The sequence below is a fragment of the Schistocerca gregaria genome, chromosome 2, assembly GCF_023897955.1.
Source record: "Schistocerca gregaria isolate iqSchGreg1 chromosome 2, iqSchGreg1.2, whole genome shotgun sequence".
NCBI lineage: Eukaryota > Metazoa > Arthropoda > Insecta > Orthoptera > Acrididae > Schistocerca > Schistocerca gregaria.
The window spans coordinates 783,830,523-783,853,169 of record NC_064921.1 but is presented as its reverse complement, the minus strand read 5'-3'; the positions used below and the strand labels follow the sequence as shown (position 1 = coordinate 783,853,169).

Below are 22,647 nucleotides of genomic sequence, written 5' to 3'. Positions count from 1 at the left end.
GTGTACCTCTATCGGTTCTCCCTTTTATTCCAGTCTCGTATTGTTCCTGGAAAGAAAGATTGTCGATATGCCTCTGTGTGGGCTCTAATCTCTCTGATTTTATCCTCATTGTCTCTTCGTGAGATGTACATAGGGGACAATATACTGCTTGACTCCTCGGTGAAGGTATGTTCTCGAAACTTCAACAAAAGCCCGTACCGAGCTACCGAGTGTCTCTCTTGCAGAGTCTTCCACTGGAGTTTATCTATCATCTCTGTATCGCTTTCGCGATTACTAAATGACCCTGTAACGAAGCGTGCTGCTCTCCGTTGGACCTTCTCTATGTCTTCTATCAACCCCATCTAGTACAGATCCCACACCGTTGAGCAGTATTCAAGCAGTGGGCGAACAAATGTACTGTAGCCTACTTACTTTGTTTTCGGACTGCATTTCCTTAGGATTCTTCCAATGAATCTCAGTCTGGCACCTGCTTTACCGACGATTAATTTTATATGCTCATTCTATTTTGAATCACTCCTAATGCGTACTCGCAGATAATTTTTGGAATTAACTGCTTCCAGTTGCTGATCTACTATATTGTAGCTAAATGATAAAGGACCTTTCTTTCTATGTATTCGCAGCACATTACACTTGTCTACATTGAGATTCAATTGCCATTCCCTGCGCCATGCGTCAATTCGTTGCAGATCCTCCTGCATTTCAGTACAATTTTCCATTGTTACAAACAATCGATATACTACAGCATTATCCGCAAAAAGCCTCAGTGAACTTCCGATGTTATCCACAAGGTCATTTATATATATTGTGATACTCCCCTGCGGTACACCTGAAATCACTCCCTCTTCGTAAGACAGTTATTAAACTGATGGTTCGGTAATTTTCTCACCCTTCAGCACCTGCTTGCTTTGGAAACGGGATTATTATTTTCTTTTTGAAGTCTGGGGGCATTTTGGTACGATCCCCGATTACATATGTGTGTTTGACTAGAGTTTTAAGAAATCAGAATCAGTAGCAGAACACTAGTATTTTTGTAGCATTCAACCACTTATCACATTTAGAGAAAAGCAGCGAATGGCGGACGGACTAAGTTTTCTTTTATTTAATTTAATATTTTGATTCTACGTATCTAGAAACAGAGAGAGTCAAAATTTTTCAATCCTTGTTCGATTTTTTACGTTTATTACAGGAAAGAAAAGAAAAAAACGAAAATCGGCTCTTTCAGGTACCGGTTATTTTGAGCGATTTTGACAGTCAGGTTAAACTGGTGTGGAAAGCAGAGCGATATAACCGAAAACCTGTTGTTCCAGCGATAACCGCCATCCCTATCGTATGAGACCCTTCTCGGCCCGTCGCACAGGACAGCGCACCTGCAACTTTCGGTTCGCGTCGCGCCCGGCGCTGCCCAGAGTTAACGGTAGGAGGCGCCAGATTAGCGGTGTCGCAGATAACTGCGGCGGCCCACCGGCGGGTGCGCTATATACCCCCGCTGGCCGCGCCGCGCGCCAGAGATGGAAGCGTGTCCGCGCCCGCGCCTGGGCCGCCCGACCGGCGCCTGCGCACTCGCAGTCCTCGGTAAGTCGGGGGAACCCCCGCCGCTTGCTGCTACTTGTTTCGCGCATTGCCTGCCGTCTGTGGTCTGTGGACGTGTTTCGTAACTGTTGCGCCGTCTTCTTATTGTGTTCGCGATCACTTTTTCGCAAAAGCTGACGCTGTTTTGCTTCATTCGACTTGTGCAGTTTCGTAATCGTTTAATAATATGAGCGCTGCGCGACGTTGCAGGGAATTTCCGCATTATTTTTTCGTATTCCTCTGCGAAGTTATCCGTCGGAGCTCAACCAGTGAAATGTGCAAACAAATAGGATTAAGCTACATACATTTTAGACGGGATTTAAGTGTTGTGCATTGATCCTTATTTTACAGTGAGTTGTCACTGGCAGCTCCTTTAACTCCCATTGGAAGCTAGAGCGTCGCCACATCATTCTGATGTTGGCTATATCTTTTGTAGCGTAGTAAGTCTTAATTGAAATACGTAAAAAATCACCGGCCGCGGTGGTCTCGCGGTTCTAGGCGCGCAGTCCGGAACCGTGCGACTGCTACGGTCACAGGTTCGAATCCTGCCTCGGGCATGGATGTGTGTGATGTCCTTAGGTTAGTTAGGTTTAAGTAGTTCTAATTTCTAGGGGACTGATGACCACAGCAGTTGAGTCCCATAGTGCTCAGAGCCATTTGAACGTAAAAAATCATAACCCATTCAGAATGAGATTTTCACTCTGCAGCGGAGTGTGCGCTGGTGTGAAACTTCCTGCCAGATTAAAACTGTGTGCCAGACCGAGCCTCGAACTCGGGACTTGTGCGTTCTGCGGGCAAGTGCTCTACCAACTGAGCTACCCAAGCACCAACTGAGCTACCAAGCTTGCGTAGCTCAGTTGGTAGAGCACTTGCCCGCGAAAGGCACAGGTCCGAGTTTGAGTCTCGGTCCGGTACACAGTTTTAATCTGCCACGAAGTTTCATAACCCATTCAGTTTTATTCTTCTTTTAACTATCGGTGTCGTAAAGTTCCATCGTCAGGTGGTTGTGCATGCTCCAAAGTTATGTGGATTTGCTGAGTGCTAATAAAAACACGAATCCCGTTCGATGCTGGAGGCCTAATTCTTACAAATGCCTTGTGGAAAGATCTCTAAAAGTGAATGGTTACAGTTATATGTACGAGGCATGTTGGGGAGGTAAGGCTCGATTAGGCGCGAAATGGAAACCACTGTGAAAATCCGATGAACTTTGCACCGACTTGTTGCACAGTGTCTTCAGTCGATCGCTTCACGTCGCTCTTTTCAGTTCAGAGCGCCAAGTGATCACGTAGAAGTGCCTAAAACAACAGCGTCTCTCGCCAAGTATTGGATCTGGCGAGAGATTTAGCCTCAACTATGCAGCCTGCATAACATAAAGGTCATGCGTTTCATTCTGCAAGACAGTTCTCAACCGCATCCTGCGGCGTTTTCGATGGGTACTGTATGATCACCAAGAATATAGCCCTTAACTGGCGCCCTCCGCCGTTCGTCTCTGCTCACATGAACCGCTGGCTACGAAAACAACATTTTAGCACAAACAACTAAAGGCAGATCTGCGTTGAGAATTGTTGGAAAGCACAGGCGGCGTTCCTTTCTGTAAGGAGGGTACTGGAAAGTTTGTACAACGCCATGACAAATGTTTTAAGTCGGAGCAGCGACTATTCATAGAGATAGCTGGAAGGTGCGGCTAACTGTTGCGAATAAAAATTTTTTTGACTTTCACTGTGGACCTTTCTTTCCGAACAGCCCTCGTATGTTGTAATTCATGTTCATAACAGTCGCGCGTAGACCTAACCTGATCTCTGCATTGCCAAGCCTTGTCATACTTTCCGTTCTATAGCTCTCTCCCACCTAATTTGAGATGCCTTTCATTCCAGTTAAGAACTTCTTTCCATACTGATTCTCCATCTTGCCTCAGATTGAGTCATATCTGTTACCAATACTCCTCTTAACTTGATTCTCTATTAGTCTCTCTTTATCAAGCTTATAAACGTGACTACTTAAATCAAAAACTCGCAGTTTCGTTCGATTTCCATGTTCCTTTTACGCTGCACAAATATTTCCCAAGAAAGTCTGGATTGTTTCCTTTGTACTTGAAATGACTAACATCAGTAAATAATTAGTGATTCACCATTACTGTCAAATATTCAGAATTTCGTTCAGCTTTGAGGTGTACACAATGGGGACAGGTGTTCGAAGCCGCCTAGGGCAGTGTTAACGAATGTTTCGAGTTGATTATAAGATCAAGACCTTCTGAAACAAGTTAAGAAGCAACCAAGTCATATATGTTAACCACAGGAACTAAACAATTGAGAAGCAATCAGTTCAGGTATGGTAACGAGGCGAACTCAAGAACGTATCTGTGTTCAGTATAGTTCCATTGTTTGATAGTACGTTGTGGCACACAGTATATCAGCAAAAATGTTTTAAGCATTGTGCTTCAAAGGAGGATGTTTTCAGCAGTATTAATAAGCACGAAACACTTAAACACGTGAACATGTGCACATTTTATAATCTGCTGCAACTCAGAGCAAGCAAGGTTTTGCTACTCTTAAAGCAACAACTCCAACAGTCCGAACCATTGTTAGTCCTAGGGTCATAACTGAAAACTAACGGCATTTTTACACCTGCCAATAGACTATATATGTATGTGTGAGAAACAACTATGTATCTGTGTCTGCGTGTTTTAAATCACAACTTGGTTCCGTTTGCCGGTTCTCAGGTGCGCGTGTATTGAAAAGCCATGCTGCTCCGCTAGAACCACGAACAGGAAAGCAATAGTTCGAACTGACCTTCTGCTTCAAGACTATTTCACTTTCAACGAAAAAATTGTGTTTGCTGACAACAGAAGCAGGGATTACCTCGGAAACTTGATATTGGCAAGATAAATCGATTCAGCGATGATAATGTCACTGATAGCTGTTTTGATACCTATCGGTTTTCAGTGTAAGACGGATTCGCAACTTTTGCTCGTTAGAGAACAAACAGAAAACGAAAACACACGTATTAAGAAGAACAATCGCTCAAATTACGACTTTCAGCGTGACAGAAACTAATATCTTTTGTTTTGTTTGTAATTTAGAGTAGTGAAAGTTGTTGAATGGAAATGTAACCCTGACGTCGCAATTACGCTACAAAAGATCTTCATCAATACAGAGGCCCAGTTCTTTTTTGCGAGGAAAATACTGTTTTCTGTTTGCTGAGAAGGCACTTTTTTCTCCGGAAGAAATCATATAGAAATAAAATGTTTAGAGCGTTAAGAGTGATTGCCGTGGAGAAGTGTTCACACTGACCACTTGGCGATTCTGTGAACGAGTAAGCTTGTAACAAGTGTTATGTTGCACTTTCGCCGATGTTTGAGCCGACAGTTCTCGCATCGTGATGTATGCAGCACATGAGCCCTAGAACCGTAGTTAACGAGCAGTACAGGTAATTTATGAGTCGTTAAAGGTCGTTTACCTTATGACGGCCGGCGTGGTAATTGCATGAACAAGGGTCTCCAGCTGTTTTACGTGTTCATTGCTTGTTTACGGTTTCAAAAAAAGGGGGGGGGGGGTGCAAGAAGTATCGCGTTGCTCAGATCTAGGGGGAAGGGTTCCGATGTGTCGCTTCTTTAGCGGCTTACCACATCGCTAACTGCTCCCCTAGGCACGGTGTCACTTCTCGTTACTGGGGCAAGTGGAAATCGTTTTAGGCCTTTCCATCACAGAAATTTTGGTATGAGGAATCGAAGGTGGGACTCACAGATCAGTAATTATGTCCACAAACGCCAGAGGCGCTACATAGCTAAACGTACACACTAGTGATCAGAGCACTCATAGGGAGCGTTACCACGGCAAAAAATTCGAGCAAACTCTATGTTACATGTACAGGTACACTATGTGATCAAAAAGTGTCCGCACACCTGTTGAGCTAGTACGCACTAGACCAACGAACGACAGACACTGGATTCCGCCAACGTTTGTCGCCAATGCGCTGGTGTTTGCTTCTCATCCTCACGAAACCAAGAGCTTGGAGGACCGAGGAATTCGGCCATGCGCAATCTCAGTTGGCTCTGGAAACTTACCGACATTGCTCGCGTTTTGTTTTTGTTATGAAGTAGCGTCTCAATTACAATTTCACCAGCCGTTATTATGTGAGAAGAGTATTTAGCAGTCGTCGCTTGGTGCACATTTATTGCACTGCAAGAAGCTGATCATAAGAAAAAGAAGAAGAAGAAATGACGCTGGTAAATAGATGGCCCCTGTATACAATGATCAGCCAGAACATTACGACCACCTACCTACTACCCAGTATGTCCGCCACTAGCGACTCGTCATGGCATGGACGCAATGCGGCCTTGGTAGGTCGCTGGCGCGAGCTGGCCCCACATCTGCCCACACAAGTCACCTAATTACCGTAAATTCCGGGGGGGGGGGGGGGGGGGGGAGGATGAGCTCTGACGGCAAGTTCAATCACATCCCAGATGTGTTCGACTGGGTTCAGATCTGGCGAGTTGGCAGACCAACACAACAATTGGAACTCGTCACTGTGTTCCTCGAACCACTCCATCACACTCGTGGCCTTGTGACTTGGCGTATTGTCTTGCTGAAAAATGCCACTGCTGTCAGGAAACATATTCGACATGAAGGGGTGAAAGTGGCCTGCAATCAGTGTACGATACTCCTAGGCCGTCATGGTGCCTTGCACGAGCTCCACTGGAGCCATGGATGCCCACGTGAATGTTACGCTGATCACAATGGAGCCGCCGCCAGCTTGTCTCTGTCCCACAGTACAGGTGTCAAGGAGCTGTTCCCCTGGAATATGACGGATTCGCGCCCTCCCATCGACATGTTGAGGAATCTATCGGGATTCGCCACGCCGTGCGCATCTTTGCCAATGCGCCAATGTCCGGTAACGATGGACAACCTCCCATTTCTGTCGTAGTTACCAATGTCGTGGTGTTAACATTGGTACATGAATGGGTCATCGGCTGCGGAGCCCATTGTTAGGATTCTGAGGTGCACTGTGTGTTCAGACACACTTGTACTTTGCCCAGCACTAAAGTCTGATGTAAGTTCCGCCACAGTTCGCCACCTGTCCTGTTTTACCAGTCTGCCCAACCTACGACGCCCGACGTCTGTAACTGGGGGTAGCCGCCGAACGCCGCGACTTCTCGACATGGTTTCACACTGGTTTAGCCACCTGTTACAGACACTCGTCACAGCAATCCTCGAACACTCGATAAATCGTGCAGTTTCCAAAATGCTCTTGCCAAGTCCCCGGGCCATCACAATCTGCCCTCGGTCAAACTCGAATAGATCGCGCCTTCACACGGACAGTACGGTCACTGATACTACACGCACTGTGCATGTGTCTGACTAGCAGTCATTCCTCGCCAGGTGACGCTGCTATCGTCTGGGCCGGTTTATATCGAAAATAAGTCGGCGGTCTTAATGTTCTGGCTGATCAGTGTAAATCGCTACTGAGAGACACTGGCCCGTTTCACACCATTCAAACAGTCCTCACACGCGAGAATACTTCAGCCACCTGCCTGAACCGTATATGAAGATGGTATCTGCCCTTTTTGACGTCTCCGGAAGAACAGATACTATCTTCATATAGTTAAGGCTAACCGCCCATTGAATTTCTTCTTCTGTGCTGGATGCACACGCATTGCCCGAACTCTTACGAGACTCGGTGAGTTTGTCTGCCGCCAGTAATGAGTGTAATGGGCAGAGGCACTACGAATGTAGTGTGTGGGCATTAAGCTGGGAATAAATCCCTGCCGTCGCATTATTCTGTGTGCCCTCGGTGGCTCAGATGGATGCCGGACTCTGCGACCGAGCGGTTCTAGGCGCTTCAGTCCGAAACCGTGCTGCTGCTACGGTCGCAGGTTCGAATCCTGCCTCGGGCATGGATGTGTGTGATATCCTTAGGTTAGTTAGGTTTAAGTAGTTCTAAGTCTAGGGGACTGATGACCTCAGATGTTAAGTCCCATAGTGCTTAGAGCCATTTGAAACATTTTAAAATGGGTTCAGTTCCTGATCATGGTACAAGTTTGCCGGCTCGGTAGCTCAGCGTGTTGGATCAGAGGGTTAGCTGCCCTATGTAATAATAAAAAAAGTAAAAAAAAAACTGAGTGAACGTCTCAACACTAAACTTGAACGGGTGTTATGGGATGTCCACCCCGAACAAAGGCAATATCGAACAAAATGAGATTTTAAAAAAATTAAACAAGATGGATAGATCATCTACCATATAAGCAGGAGATTCCAGGTTGGAGCACACATTTTCAACTGTCCTCGTTCATGTATATCAACGCCTGTCGACAGCTTAGGGTCTTGATTTAATTATCATTTCATTGCTGAACGGTGCCTTGTTGGGAAGCCTGACGCATCCCTTTTTGCTCAATTTCAGACACTCCATGAAGGTCAATTCTCGAAGAGAAATAGCAGATTCGTGGGGAGAACGAGTTAGAAAAGTACTATAAATGATCGGTTTAAGAGTATTGTTTATTAGTTTATTTTCAGGCAAATAATATTTGTTACAACAAACTAAAGTAAGACTATTTCTAATGCTGTTCCACTTATTATTCTGTTATTATTACAATAATGAAGGGTCCATAGAGTGAATATCACAACCTGATGTATATTACACTATTTATAAGAATATGCCCCCCCACCCCCCCAATGAACCATAGACCTTGCCGATGGTGGGGAGGCTTGCATGCCTCAGCGACACAGTTAGCCATACAGTAGGTGCAACCACAACGGAGGGGTATCTTGCTGAGAGGCCAGACAAACGTATGGTTCCTGAAGCGGGGCAGCAGCCTTTCCAGTAGTTGCAGGGGCAACAGTCTGGACGATTGACTGATCTGGCCTTGTAACAATAACCAAAACGGCCTTGCTGTATGGTACTGCGAACGGCTGATAGCAAGGGGAAACTACGGCCGTAATTTTTCCCGATGGCATGCAGCTTTACTGTATGGTTAAATGATGATGGCGTCCTCTTGGGTAAAATATTCCGGAGATAAAATAGTCCCCCATTCGGATCTCCGGGCGGGGACTACTCAAGAGGACGTCGGTATCAGGAGAAAGAAAACTGGCGTTCTACGGATCGGAGCGTGGAATTTCAGATCCCTTAATGGGGCAGGTAGGTTAGAAAATTTAAAAAGGGAAATGGACAGGTTAAAGTTAGATATAGTGGGAATTAGCGAAGTTCGGTGGCCGGAGGAACAAGACTTTTGGTCAGGTGAATACAGGGTTATAACTACAAAATCAAATAGGGGTAATGCAGGAGTAGGTTTAATAATGAATAAAAAATAGGAGTTCGGGTAAGCTACTACAAACAACATAGTGAACGCATTATTGTGGCCAAGATAGACACGAAGCTCACGCCTACAACAGTAGTACAAGTCTATATGCCAACTAGATCTGCAGATGACGAAGAAATTGAAGAAATGTATGATGAGATAAAAGAAATTATTCAGATAGTGAAGGGAGACCACAATTTAATAGTCATGGGTGACTGAAATTCGATAGTAGGAAAAGGAAGAGAAGGAAACGTAGTAGGTGAATATGGGTTGGGGGTAAGAAATGAAAGACAGCCGCCTGGTAGAATTCTGCACAGAGCACAACTTAATCATAGCGAACACTTGGTTCAAGAATCATAAAAGGAGGTTGTATACATGGCAGAAGCCTGGAGATACTGGCAGGTTTCAGATAGATTATATAATGGTAAGACAGAGATTTAGGAACCTGGTTTTAAATTGTAAGACATTTCCAGGTGCAGACGTGGACTCTGACCACAGTCTATTGGTTCTGAACTGTAGATTAAAACTGAAGAAACTGCGAAAAGGTGGGAATTTGAGGAGATGGGATCTGGATAAACTGAAAGAACCAGAGGTTTTAGAGAGTTTCAGGAAGGGCATAAAGGAACAATTCACAAGAATTGGGGAAAGAAATACAGTAGAAGAAGAATGGATAGCTTTGAGCAATGAAGTGGTGAAGGCAGCAGTGGATCAAGTAGGTAAAAAGACGAGGGCTGCTAGAAATCCTTGGGTAACAGAAGAAATATTGAATTTAATTGATGAAAGGAGAAAATATAAAAATGCAGTAAATGAAGCAGGCAAAAAGGAATACAAACGTCTCAAAAATGAGATCGACAGCAAGTGCAAAATGGCTAAGCAGGAATGGCTAGAGTACAAATGTAAGGATGTAGAGGCATATCTCACTAGGGGTAAGATAGATACTGCCTACAGAAAAATTAAAGAGACCATTGGAGGAAAGAGAGCCACTTGTATGAATATCAAGGGCTCAGATGGAAACCCAGTTCTAAGCATAGAAGGGTAAGCAGAAAGGTGGAAGAAATATATAGAGGGACTATACAAGGGTGATGTTCTTGAGGACAATATTATGGAAATGGAAGAGGATGTGGATGAAGATGTAATGGGAAATATGATACTGCGTGAAGAATTTGATAGAGCACTGAAAGACCCAAGTCTAAACAAGGCCTCGGGAGTAGTCAACATTCCATTAGAACTACTGACAGCCTTGGGAGAGCCAGTCCTGACAAAACTCTACCAGCTGGTGAGCAAAATGTATGAGACAGGCGAAATACCCTCAGACTTCAAGAAGAATATAATAATTCCAATCCCAAAGAAAGTACGCGTTCACAAATGTGAAGAGTACCGAACTATCAGTTTAATAATTCACGGCTGAAAAATACTGTACAGACGAATGGAAAAACTGGTAGAAGCCGACCTCGGGGAAGATGAGTTTGGATTCCGTAGAAATATGGTAACACGTGAGGCAACACTGACCCTACGACTTATCTTAGAAGCTAGATTAAGGAAAGGCAAACCTACGTTTCTAGCATTTGTAAACTTGGAGAAAGCTTTTGACAATGTTGATTGGAATAATCTCTTTCAAATTCTGAAGGTGGCAGGGGTAAAATACAGAGAGCAAAAGGCTATTTACAATTTGTACAGAAACCAGATGGCAGTTATAAGAGTCGAGGGACATGAAAGGGAAGCAGTGGTTGAGAAGGGAGTGAGTCAGGGTTGTAGCCCCTCCCCGTTGTTATTCAATCTGTATATTGAGCAAGCAGTAAAGGAAACAAAAGAAAAATTCGGAGTAGGAATTATAATCCATGGAGAAAAAATTAAAACTTTAAGGTTCGCCGATCACATTCTAATTCTGTCAGAGACAGAAAAAGACTTGGAAGAGCAGTTGAACGGAATGGACAGTGTCTTGAAGGGAGGATATAAGATTAACATCAACAAATGCAAAACGAGCATAATGGAATGTAGTCGAATTAAGTCGGGCGATGCTGAGGGAATTAGATTAGGAAATGAGACACTTAAAGTAATAAAGGAGTTTTGCTATTTGGGGAGAAAAGTAACTGATGATGGTCGAAGTAGAGAGGATATAAAATGTAGACTGGCAATGGCAAGGAAAGCGTTTCTGATAAAGAGAAATTTGTTAACATCGAGTATTGATTTAAGTGTCAGGAAGTCGTTTCTGAAAGTATTTGTATGGAGTGTAGCGATCTATGGAAGTGAAACATGGACGATAAATAGTTTGGACAAGAAGAGAATAGAAACTTTTGAAATGTGGTGCTACAGAAGAATGCTGAAGATTAGATGGGTAGATCACGTAACTAATGAGGAAGTTTTGAATAGGATTGGGGAGAAGAGGAGTTTGTGGCACAACTTGACAAGAAGAAGGGATCGGTTGGTAGGACATGTTCTGAGGCATCAAGGGATCACCAATTTGGCATTGGAGGGCAGCGTGGAGGGTAAAAATCGTAGAGGGAGACCAAGAGATGAATACACTAAACAGATTCATACGGATGTGGGCTGCAGTACGTATTGGGAGATGAAGAAGCTTGCACAGGATAGAGTAGCATGGAGAGCTGCATCAAACCAGCCTCAGGACTGAAAACCACAACAACAACAACACAATAATATGCTTACATATTAAAAAGATATTCAGAAGCACTAGGAAATCCGAAGCCTACTGAATCTTATTTGATTTGCCAGAGTGTTATTCCTTCACGTGCACGGCTGCGGAAATTTTGTGTAAATGAATGTCGCACAGAAAATCGGTCAGCATATGCATAACAGCCCCTGCTTGGTAAGTGTCCAAGATTTTCAGTAGGTAGTGAATCATTTCTGTTTAATTCAAAATAAGGCTCGTTATTTTTCCTTAAGAATTCATCTCTAAGTAATCTGTAGAACCAGCAAGCAACTAATTTATCAGTCGTCTATGGCTTTAGACTGTTCGGCGAATAGAATATGCGAAATATTTTAGTCAACAGAGCGATACCATTTTCAAATAGTCTACGACGTCTTGAAAAGCGGTTGTTAAATGCAGCGTATTTTTTTAGTATTAGCATTTCGACGAGAGAAAGATTTCGTCGTCTTTTGATCTAATCAAGATGCATCGTCGCCTGTAAAAATGTGTGATGCTACTATGTCCAAATTAAGCATTTTAGTAGGCGCAGGAAACAGTACACCACTTACAAATAATTTCCCGACATTAATTTTGTAAAAAACTGCATTGCCGCCTTCCTTCCCGTACGACCGGACATCAATAAAAATGAATTTGTAGTTCACGTCAACAACAGCAAGGGCGACGATAGCGAAAAAGTGTTTGTAATTGTAATGCAACGAGCCAGGTTTCGCAGGAGAAAAAATTCGCACATGTTTATCGTGTTGTTATTGATATCCTGTTTGATGTTATGGAGGACATAGTTGAAGTGGACTACGTTCAAGGTGAAATACTCTCGAAATTTCTGGCGATTGATGAATTGTTCAAATCAAACCGGCTGTTTCAGTATTTCCCTCGCACAGCGTTCATTGAATTTCCTCATCTTCAACTTCTTCCAACATTAAGTGAGACAACAAATCGCGCTCACTCGTGCTCTCGGTGCAGACACATGTTTACACCTGTGCGCCGTGCGACTCTGCTTGCCCCACTCTCAAGTAGAGGCACGGGTGTAGGTGCACGCCTCTTCCTCAACATGTACGTGCGAGTGATTGCATTCACACCCGCCTTCACTGGGCGCCTCTAGGCAAGCTGTAGCCCTGTACCATTAGTAGTCATTTCCTTTCTTGTTCCGCTCACAAAAGGAGCAGGGGAAAAACGACTGTCTGTATGCCTCCGTATGATCCCTAATTTCTCGTACCTTACCTGTCGTGATCCTACGTTGAATCGTTCGGCATTCAGCTTCAGATGCCAGTTTCCAAAATTTTCTCAAGTATGTTTCTTGAAAAGAATGTCGCCTTCCCTCCAAGGGTTCCCGAAGCATCTCCGTAATACTTATGTGTTGTTCAAACCCAACGGTAACAAATCTAGCAGCCCGCCTCTGAATTGCTTCGATGTCCTCCTTCAATCCGACCTGGTACGGATCCCAAACACTTGAGCACCAGCGTCCTGTCCTTTACAGGTGAACCACTCTTTTCTAAGATTTCTCCAAAAAAACCGATGACAACCAATCGCCTTCCCTACCACAGTTCTCACATGCTCGTTCCATCTCGTGTCGCTTTGCAGCGTTATGCCCAAATATTTAAACGACATTATTGTGCAAGCAAGACACTGAAATGAAATGTCGTGTGGGTAGGGCCCCCCGGTGGGTAGACCGGTCGCCTGGTGCAAGTCTTTCGAGGTGATGCCACTTCGGCGACTTCCGTGTCGATGAGGATAAGATAATGATGATTAGGACAACACAACACCCAGTCCCTGAGCGGAGAAAATCTCCGACCCAGCCGGAAATCGAACCCAGGCCCTTTGGCATGATCACTCAGCTACCGGGGTGGACAAGCAAGATACTAGTAATACTATATCCCGAACATTACGGTTTGATCTTCCTACTCATCCGCATTAATTTACATTTTTCCACATTTAGTGCTAGCTGCCACTCATGTCACCAATTCGAAATTTTGTCTAAGTCGTCTTTTATCTTCTTGCAGTCACTCAACTCCGACACCTTACCGTACACTATGGCATCATCGGCAAATAACCGCAGATTATTGCCCACCCCGTCCGCCAAATCATTTATGTATATCGAGAACAATAGCGGCCCTATCGTTCTTCCCTGGGGCACTCCTGACGAAACCCTTGTCTCTCATGAACACTCGCCGTCGAGGACAACATATTGTGTTCTATTGCTTACAATGTCTTCGTAATGGGGCACCGTGTGAAATGGCTTGTAAATGTAGAAATATGGCATCTTCATGTTGCCCTCCATCCATAGTTCGCAGTGTATCGTGTGAGAAAAGAGCAAGCTGAGTTTCGCACAAGCGATGCCTTCTACAACATCTACATCTACATCTACATCTACATAACTACTCTGCAATTCACATTTAAGTGCTTGGCAGAGGGTTCATCGAACCACAATCATACTATCTCTCTACTACTCCACTCCCGAACAGCGAGCGGGAAAAACGAACACCTAAACCTTTCTGTTCGAGCTCTGATTTCTCTTATTTTATTTTGATGATCATTCCTACCTATGTAGGTTGGGCTCAACAAAATATTTTCGCATTCGGAAGAGAAAGTTGGTGACTGAAATTTCGTAAAAAGGTCTCGCCGCGACGAAAAACGTCTATGCTGTAATGACTTCCATCCCAACTCGTGTATCATATCTGCCACACTCTCTCCCCTATAACGCGATAATACAAAACGAGCTGCCCTTTTTTGCACCCTTTCGATATCCTCCGTCAATCCCACCTGGTAAGGATCCCACACCGCGCAGCAATATTCTAACAGAGGACGAACGAGTGTAGTGTAAGCTGTCTCTTTAGTGGACTTGTTGCATCTTCTAAGTGTCCTGCCAATGAAACGCAACCTTTGGCTCGCCTTCCCGACAATATTATCTATGTGGTCCTTCCAACTGAAGTTGTTCGTAATTTTAACACCCAGGTACTTAGTTGAATTGACAGCCTTGAGAATTGTACTATTTATCGAGTAATCGAATTCCAACGGATTTCTTTTGGAACTCATGTGGATCATCTCACACTTTTCGTTATTTAGCGTCAACTGCCACCTGACACACCTTACAGCAATCTTTTCTAAATCGCTTTGCAGCTGATACTGGTCTTCGGATGACCTTACTAGACGGTAAATTACAGCATCATCTGTGAACAGTCTAAGAGAACTGCTCATATTGTCACCCAGGTCATTTATATACATCAGGAACAGTAGAGGTCCCAGGACGCTTCCCTGGGGAACACCTGATATCACTTCAGTTTTACTCGATGATTTGCCGTCTATTACTACGAACTGCGACCTTCCTGACAGGAAATCACGAATCCAGTCGCACAACTGAGACGATACCCCATAGCTCCGCAGCTTGATTAGAAGTCGCTTGTGAGGAACGGTGTCAAAAGCTTTCCGGAAATCTAGAAATACGGAATCAACTTGAGATCCCCTGTCGATAGCGGCCATTACTTCGTGCGAATAAAGAGCTAGCTGCGTTGCACAAGAGCGATGTTTTCTGAAGCCATGCTGATTACGTGTCAATAGATCGTTCCCTTCGAGGTGATTCATAATGTTTGAATACAGTATATGCTCCAAAACCCTACTGCAAACCGACGTCAATGATATAGGTCTGTAGTTAAATGGATTACTCCTACTACCCTTCTTGAACACTGGTGCGACCTGCGCAATTTTCCAATCTGTAGGTACAGATCTATCGGTGAGCGAGCGGTTGTATATGAGTGCTAAGTAGGGAGCTATAGTATCAGCGTAATCTGAAAGGAACCTAATCGGTATACAATCTGGACCTGAAGACTTGCCCGTATCAAGCGATTTGAGTTGCTTCGCAACCCCTAAGGTATCTACTTCTAAGAAACTCATGCTAGCAGATGTTCGTCTTTCAAATTCTGGAATATTCCATTCGTCTTCCCTGGTGAAGGAATTTCGGAAAGCTGCGTTCAATAACTCCGCTTTAGCAGCACAGTCGTCGATAACAGTACCATCGGCACTGCGCAGCGAAGGTATTGACTGCGTCTTGCCGCTTGTGTACTTTACATACGACCAGAATTTCTTCGGATTTTCTACCAAATTTCGAGACAATGATTCGTTGTGGAACCTATTAAAGGCATCTCGCAACGAAGTACGTGCCAAATTTCGCGCGTCTGTAAATTTTAGCCCATCTTCGGGATTTCGCGTTCTTCTGAACTTCGCATGCTTTTTCCGTTGCCTCTGCCCAACAGCGTTCGGACCTTTCTTGTGTACCACGGGGGATCCGTTCCATCTCTTACCAATTTATGAGTTATGAATATCTCAATTGCTGTTGCTACTATATCTTTGAATTTGAGCCACATCTCGTCTACATTCGCATAGTCAGTTCGGAAGGAATGGAAATTGTCTTTTAGGAAGGCTTCTAGTGGCACTTTATCCGCTTTTTTAAATAAAATTATTTTGCGTTTGTTTCTGATGGATTTGGAAGAAATGGTATTGAGCCTAGCTACAATGCTGATTCGAGGACGTAAGCTTCTCAGTCTCGAGAAAATTTATTATATTCAAACTGAGAACACGCCCAAGGATTCTGTAGCAAATAGAAGTTAAGAATATTGGTCTGTAATTTTGCAGGTCCGTTCTTTTATTCATCTTACATGCTGAAGTCGCCTGCGTCTTTTCCCAGTCGCTTGGGACTTTGCCCAGTCGCTTGGGACTTTGTGCTAGGCGAGAGATTCGCGATAAATGCAAGCAAAGTAAGGGGCCAATGCTGTAGAATATTCTTTGTAGAATCGAACTGGGTTAAGGCGCAAGGTGTAAACGCACATAACTCGGTGCGGCTGTACAGGAATCGCCAGCCCTGCGTCGTCCGCACTACGTCAGACGCATAAACGCAGACGCTGCATAGGAATCCCACCTTTACACTGCCACCTGCACTTTACGACTGCGAACATCTTCCGACGTGTGACGTGTGTTCGTCAGTGTTGGCTCCTGCACGAAACAGTAGGCTGTTCCAGCTTTGCTCCATAGGACACAACGACGCACTGCCATGCACCCACCTGTCAGCTCGCTCGCGCTTAGGCGTTGCTAGTATAGGCTACTCGCCTTACGGCCCTGTGCGCATGCGCTAAACGCAACGCCAACCCTGACCGCGTGCAGCCGGCTGTGCAGAACTTAGCATAGGCGCAGGCCTCGCTGCCTGGGTGCCCACAGGTCAGCCCTTCACACCATTATAACCACTGTGCCCGTTGGGCACCAATGGCAGGCACGCGAGTCGCAATCAGCGGTAACTGATGGCGAACACACTTCGATCTGAACTGATTTACACTTGTGTCGCCTTTGACACCGTGGCACACGGAAAGCCCAGTGCCTGCGCAGTCCCTGAGATGAGACTGTCTCATTCGTCGGGCAATCTAGATCTGCCATTGATCTGTTGCGCTGATAGCAGTGTCTTCCCCATTATTGCGTCGTTGTCTCATCAACGGCTAGCTTAAAAGACTGACGACATGACCTAAGTGACTCACCAAATTATTCTTTTCAGGCTTGCTCTGTTTCCAACAGGCCAGAGTGGCTATTAAACTTTCCCATTCCACTATATAGGAAGTGTGGAAAGAATTGCTGTTTATATTTCTGTGTGCTAGCTGTTAATTTTCTAATCTTATGTTTATGATATGTGTGGAATACATACGCAGAGGGTTGTCGGATAGCCTTCAATTTATAGTTTACACCCAAAAGACAGTTATTGAAAGTTTCTAAATAGGCCACAGTGAGGTGTACGGCGGCTTCCTTCCAGTGCCTAGTTAAGAGTTTTCAACAGTTCCGTTACGCTCTACAGCCAATCGGAAACCCATTCTCTGTATACGTTGCCCTCTGTCATGAGGACCCCAATCACTTGCACAGTATTTTAGTGTGGGTCACAGAAGAATTTTAATGCAGGGGCTTTTGACAGTCAGGCAGACATACAGATAAGAAGTGACAAAAAATGTTTCGTGTAATATAATTACAAATTAACAATATTTTCGGATTTTTCATATAGTTGTAGTGTGAAACTTTGCTCCGTGATAAATATTACGATTCAGGGTCAACGAGAGGTACCCTGTAGGTATTGATGACTGAGTTTTCGAGTGTCAAAGAGTATCAAAATATGTGACATAGATGGCCGTATCAAGATTTGGTTGACTCAGTAGCTTCAGTGTTTCTGCACCGTAGACTTTAGTATGTGACATAAATGTCAACTTGATACGTCAATCCTCCCCCAGAAAAAGGGTTCCTAACAGTCGGACAGACAGACAATCAGACAGACGGACAACAAGACGATCCTATAAGCTTTCCGTTTTTACCGATTGCGGTATGGAACACTAAAAACTGAAGTAACTGGCTGTAACGTTACATGAGTACCTAACACTTAATCCGCAGCCACATTTAACTCCATCATGGATAAAAATAATTTACGATTGCTTTGGTTCGAAACTGCATAAATCATTTCATTGTTGTTGAACCTAAAATAGCCAGTCGGAGTGGCCGTGCGGTTCTAGGCGCTACAGTCTGGAACCGAGCGACCGCTACCGTCGCAGGTTCGAATCCTGCCTCGGGCCTTGATGTGTGTGGTGTACTTAGGTTAGTTAGGTTTAAGTATTTCTAACTTCTAGGGGACTGGTGACCTTGGAAGTTAAGTCCCATAGTGCTCAGAGCCATTTTTTTAAATTCAGACAAAGATCAACATTGCAATCACGATACCAGCAAAAAAAGAACTGCGCAACAGCAGGTCGATCACTCGAACCAAACAAAATATCTCTTTCCTTTGTTTGAGTTTAAGCTGTCGGTTGCAAGGAGATCATAAAAGGATTAATGTAATCTTACCCGATGGAGGACGAGAGCTCTTACTTATGTGGTGATAAATGCGTCTGATCACAGTTGATCAGCGGACTGACAGATGACTGTATACGAGGGTCCAGACATAAATCAAATAAGATGGCGTTTCATACTGTTGTATATATTCTAACAGCTAGCGAAATCAACGTTACCGCGTGTTGCTACCCACCACCTATCACACACACACATCCGATTGCGCAACTGTGTGCAATTAATTGTGCACTCAAGAACAATTTTGCGAAGGTCTCCCGAATTAAACAAACTATTTCTAAACGTAACAGGCGCCCTTCAGTATTAAACACGATTTTCTTTATTTTTTAGATTAGTAGACGGATAGTTTTTATTTTTATTGTCATTTGGCGCTTTAAGTTCGAGACTCGTCGTATGGTGGGCCAGTGATAGTGCAAAATCACCTGGGAACCTGCATACTACAAGTTGAAACATCCATTCCGCCGTCCGCGTAGCTCCGTAGTCGGCGCTCGGAATTTCATTCGCACTCACGATGAAAATTCGTACACTCTCAGCGATGTGCGGAGCGCAACAGAAATTACGTGACTTGCTGCTACGTAGATTACTCATAAGGATTTACCGGTGGATCTGAATTAATCCTCGACAGTGCTACGCTTTCAAATTAACCTAAACTTAGGTCGCCAGCCTCGCATTCAAACCATGAGATGGGCTGAAACCTCTCGGTTAGTTACATATTCTATATATCATTTGAACGATTCTTTTATCGAAATGGTGTGGAACGACTCAGCTTACAGGATATGTGTACTTGATTAAGTATTAACGTTTACGAACGCATTGTTTTTTAGTCCTACTCATGCAACTTTATTTAAAAACTATGGTTCTTTTACTTTACAGGCTACAAGTTTTTGATATAAATTCGTCCATGGCATAGTAGGGTTTTTTGAGGAAAAATATTTTTAGGGCAGATTTATTTTAAAGTTTGCTTTGCTACCTGACAGACATATTATCTTATTTGTCAAATAATTAAAAATATTTTTTGCTGTGTATTGAACATTTTTGTGTGTCACTTACAGCTTTAATAATGGGTCTTAAAGGACATATTTTCCTGTAGTGTTGTTGGTATGGACATCACTGGTCTCAAATTGTCAGGAATTATTTGTGCGAATTTCTTTAGCACATGTGTGTATTGTGACGTTGCAATTAAACTGCCTAACTCGTTGTAAAGGTACCTGTATGCCGACCGTGGGTGTACACCACATATTATTCTTACTGGTGGCTTTTTTGCAATCAGTACTTCGTAAGTGGTGCATATCTAATAATTGTTTTAGCTCAGTAATATGATTCTTTCTGTTCAAGTTTTAATTAACATGAACACACAATAATTTTTAGCACTCTGCTTTATTTACTGATACTTGTTCAGGTGTTACATCAAACTGACATGACATGACATGAGGATAAAATCAGTGAGATTGGAGCCCACACAGAGGCATACCGCCAGTCCATCTTTCCACGAACAATACGAGACTGGAATAGAAGGGAGAACCGATAGAGGTATTCAAGGTACCCTCCGCCACACACCGTCACGTGGCTTGCGGAGTATGGATGTAGATGTAGATGTAGAAATGTTGGTATGACCTCACTTATACAGAAATGAATATAGTGTTCTTTCTGAAAAACTCTTTTGTGGGTTTCTCTGTGATGGGATTTATCGTAACACTAGTTTTGTCTGCATACATACCAATTCTGCTCGTTTAGTGTTAAGTGGAAAGGTATCTACATATACAGCGAATAGGAGTGGGCCCAAAACGAACCCTATTGGACTCCCTTCGCGATGTCTCTCCAGCCACTAAAATTTTCTCCTTTTCAGTTGTTGTCTGAAGTATGTAGCACAACATTTTTCGTACTAATTGTTAAGTATGACACGAACCAGTTGTTCAAAGCCGTCAATTCCATGAAACTTGAGTTCTTCGAAGAGTGTAACTTGATGAACACAATCTGACGCCTTGAAAGATCATATCAGTTGCCGATATTTTCCTATTTAAGGCTTGTAATATTTGATGAGTGAATGTATAAATAGCATTCTCAGTCGAGCAACCCTTCTGGAATCCAAACTGCTACAGAGTCAATAATTAAAGCCTTGTAGCTACACAACCACTTTATGGAAGAATCCGAGATTTGGCCTCTGTACTGGGATATAAAAAAAATTGGCTCTAAGCACTATGGGACTTAACATCTGAGGTCATCAGTCCCCTAGACTTAGAACTACTTAAACCTAACTAAGCTAAGGACATCACACACACCGATGCCCGAGGCAGGATTCGAACCTGCGACCGTAGCAGCAGCGCGGATCCGGACTGAAGCGCCTGGAACCGCACGGCCACAACGGCCGGCTACTGGAATATACACACATAACAGAGCAATCTGCTACCTCCAGCTGGTTTATAGAAATTTGCATTGATGATCTCCATAGCAACAAGGCAGGAAGCAGTTCAAAGTCTCTCAGACTGGACTCGCATTCGGGAGGACGGCGGCTCAAACCATCGTCCGGCCATCCTGATTTAAGTTTTCCGTCATTTCCCTAAATCGCTTCAGAAAAATGCCGGGATGGTTCCTTCGAAAGAGCGCGGCCGCTTTCCTTCCCCATCCGTCCCTAATTCGAGCTTGTGTTCCGTCTCTAATGACCTCTTTGTCGACGGGACGTTAAACACTAGTCGCCGGCCTCAGTGGCCGTGCGGTTTTAGGCGCTACAGTCTGGAGCCGAGCGACCGCTACGGTCGCAGGTTCGAATCCTGCCTCGGGCATGGATATGTGTGATGGCCTTAGGTTGGTTAGGTTTAATTATTTGTAAGTTCTAGTCGACTGATGACCTCAGATGTTAAGTCGCATAGTGCTCAGAGCCATTTGAACCATTTTTTAAACACTAATCTCTTCCTTCTTCTAAAAGTCAACAAGTAAAAGCGACAGAAAAACACCACACTGCTAGTTTATGCGGAAACAAATGTAGTTTTCTTGTTTCAGCTAAACTTAATCAAGCCTGCCAGTTTTATCAAACATCACTTCGAGCATCAATAATCTTGCGTACTCAGTATGAGTCCCATAATATGATTGACTAACAATAATGGGCTCTCACGAAGAGACGTCCCATATGATTAGCCAATGACGGCTTGTCCTCATTTTGAAAAATCATACCCTGGGGCAACCACCAGATACTCCTACGAAGGGAGATCTCGTATTAGTGGTCGATGACAGTGTGTCATCAATTAGACTCATAGTATGACTGACTAATGAGAGTCCGCTCGTATGACAGGCAGATCACAACGGTGCAGTAATTATGAAAATGATAAGAGAGCAGTGACATCGCGTCATCACGAAAACCTGTCATAGCGTATATACATGGACATTTTCAGTGGTCAAGGTCAGCCAAGGTTAACCAAATGGTTAACTTCAGTATCAAATATTACTCTATAAAGGAGGAGCCAAGAGTACTGTCCCAATTTAATTCCCACATCACTGCAAAGATGTGCAATACAGATATTAATATCAGTAGCGTTCAGTAACATCTGAAATCGTGAAACTGAACAAGGCCCCAAGCTCAATGGAAACACTGTCAGATTATATACAGATTGTTCAGCTGAGTTAACCCCTCTCTTAACTGCAATGTACCGTGAATACCTTTAACAAAAAGCTGTTGAGAGCTGTTAGAAAAAAGCGCAGGTCACACCCACGTACAACAAGATTAGCAGAATGATCCACAAAACTATCGTCTAGTATCTTTGACATCCATCTGTTCTGAAATCTGAGAATATGCACTACGTGATGAGAAGTATCCGGACATCCCTGTGTAATGTGGAACTGGTAACTAGGTGTCACGAAAGCGAACCCAAAACTATAAAAAGAGACAGGGAGCATTGTGTTGTCAATATAGTAAAAGTGATGAACGTGGACTAGTAGGGTTGTTGTGGGATAGGAGACCAGACAGCGAGGCCATCGGTCTCATCGGATTAGGGAAGGATGGGGAAGGAAGTTGGCCGTGTCCTTTCAAAGAAACCATCCTGGTATTTACCTGGAGCAATTTAAGGAAATCACGAAAAACCTAAATCAAGATGGCCAGATGCGGGATCGAACCGTAGTCCTCCCGAATGCGAGTCCATTGTGCTAACCATTGCGCCACCTCGCTCGGTGGTGGACTAGTATTTTGATATCATCTGAGTAACAAATTCATCAGAGACCTTTCAGCCCTTGTAAAGTTACCCAAGTCGGCAAGTGCCGATGTCATTGTGAAGCGATAAAC

At 43.9% G+C, this 22,647-nt stretch overlaps 1 protein-coding gene across 2 annotated transcripts in view; it reads left to right on the top strand.

The window, feature by feature from the left end:
• The first annotated feature begins 1,480 nt into the window (after window positions 1-1,480).
• LOC126335041 (xaa-Pro aminopeptidase ApepP-like) overlaps window positions 1,481-22,647 on the top strand; it is a 232,299-nt gene continuing 211,132 nt past the window's right edge. Inside the window, exon 1 of one of the 2 annotated variants that reach the window (XM_049997910.1) lies at window positions 1,481-1,572. In XM_049997910.1, the coding sequence (XP_049853867.1) occupies window positions 1,509-1,572 (64 nt within the window). In that variant the 5' untranslated portion in view covers window positions 1,481-1,508. The remainder of the gene's footprint in view (window positions 1,573-22,647) is intronic. The other variant, XM_049997909.1, reaches the window with a different exon arrangement.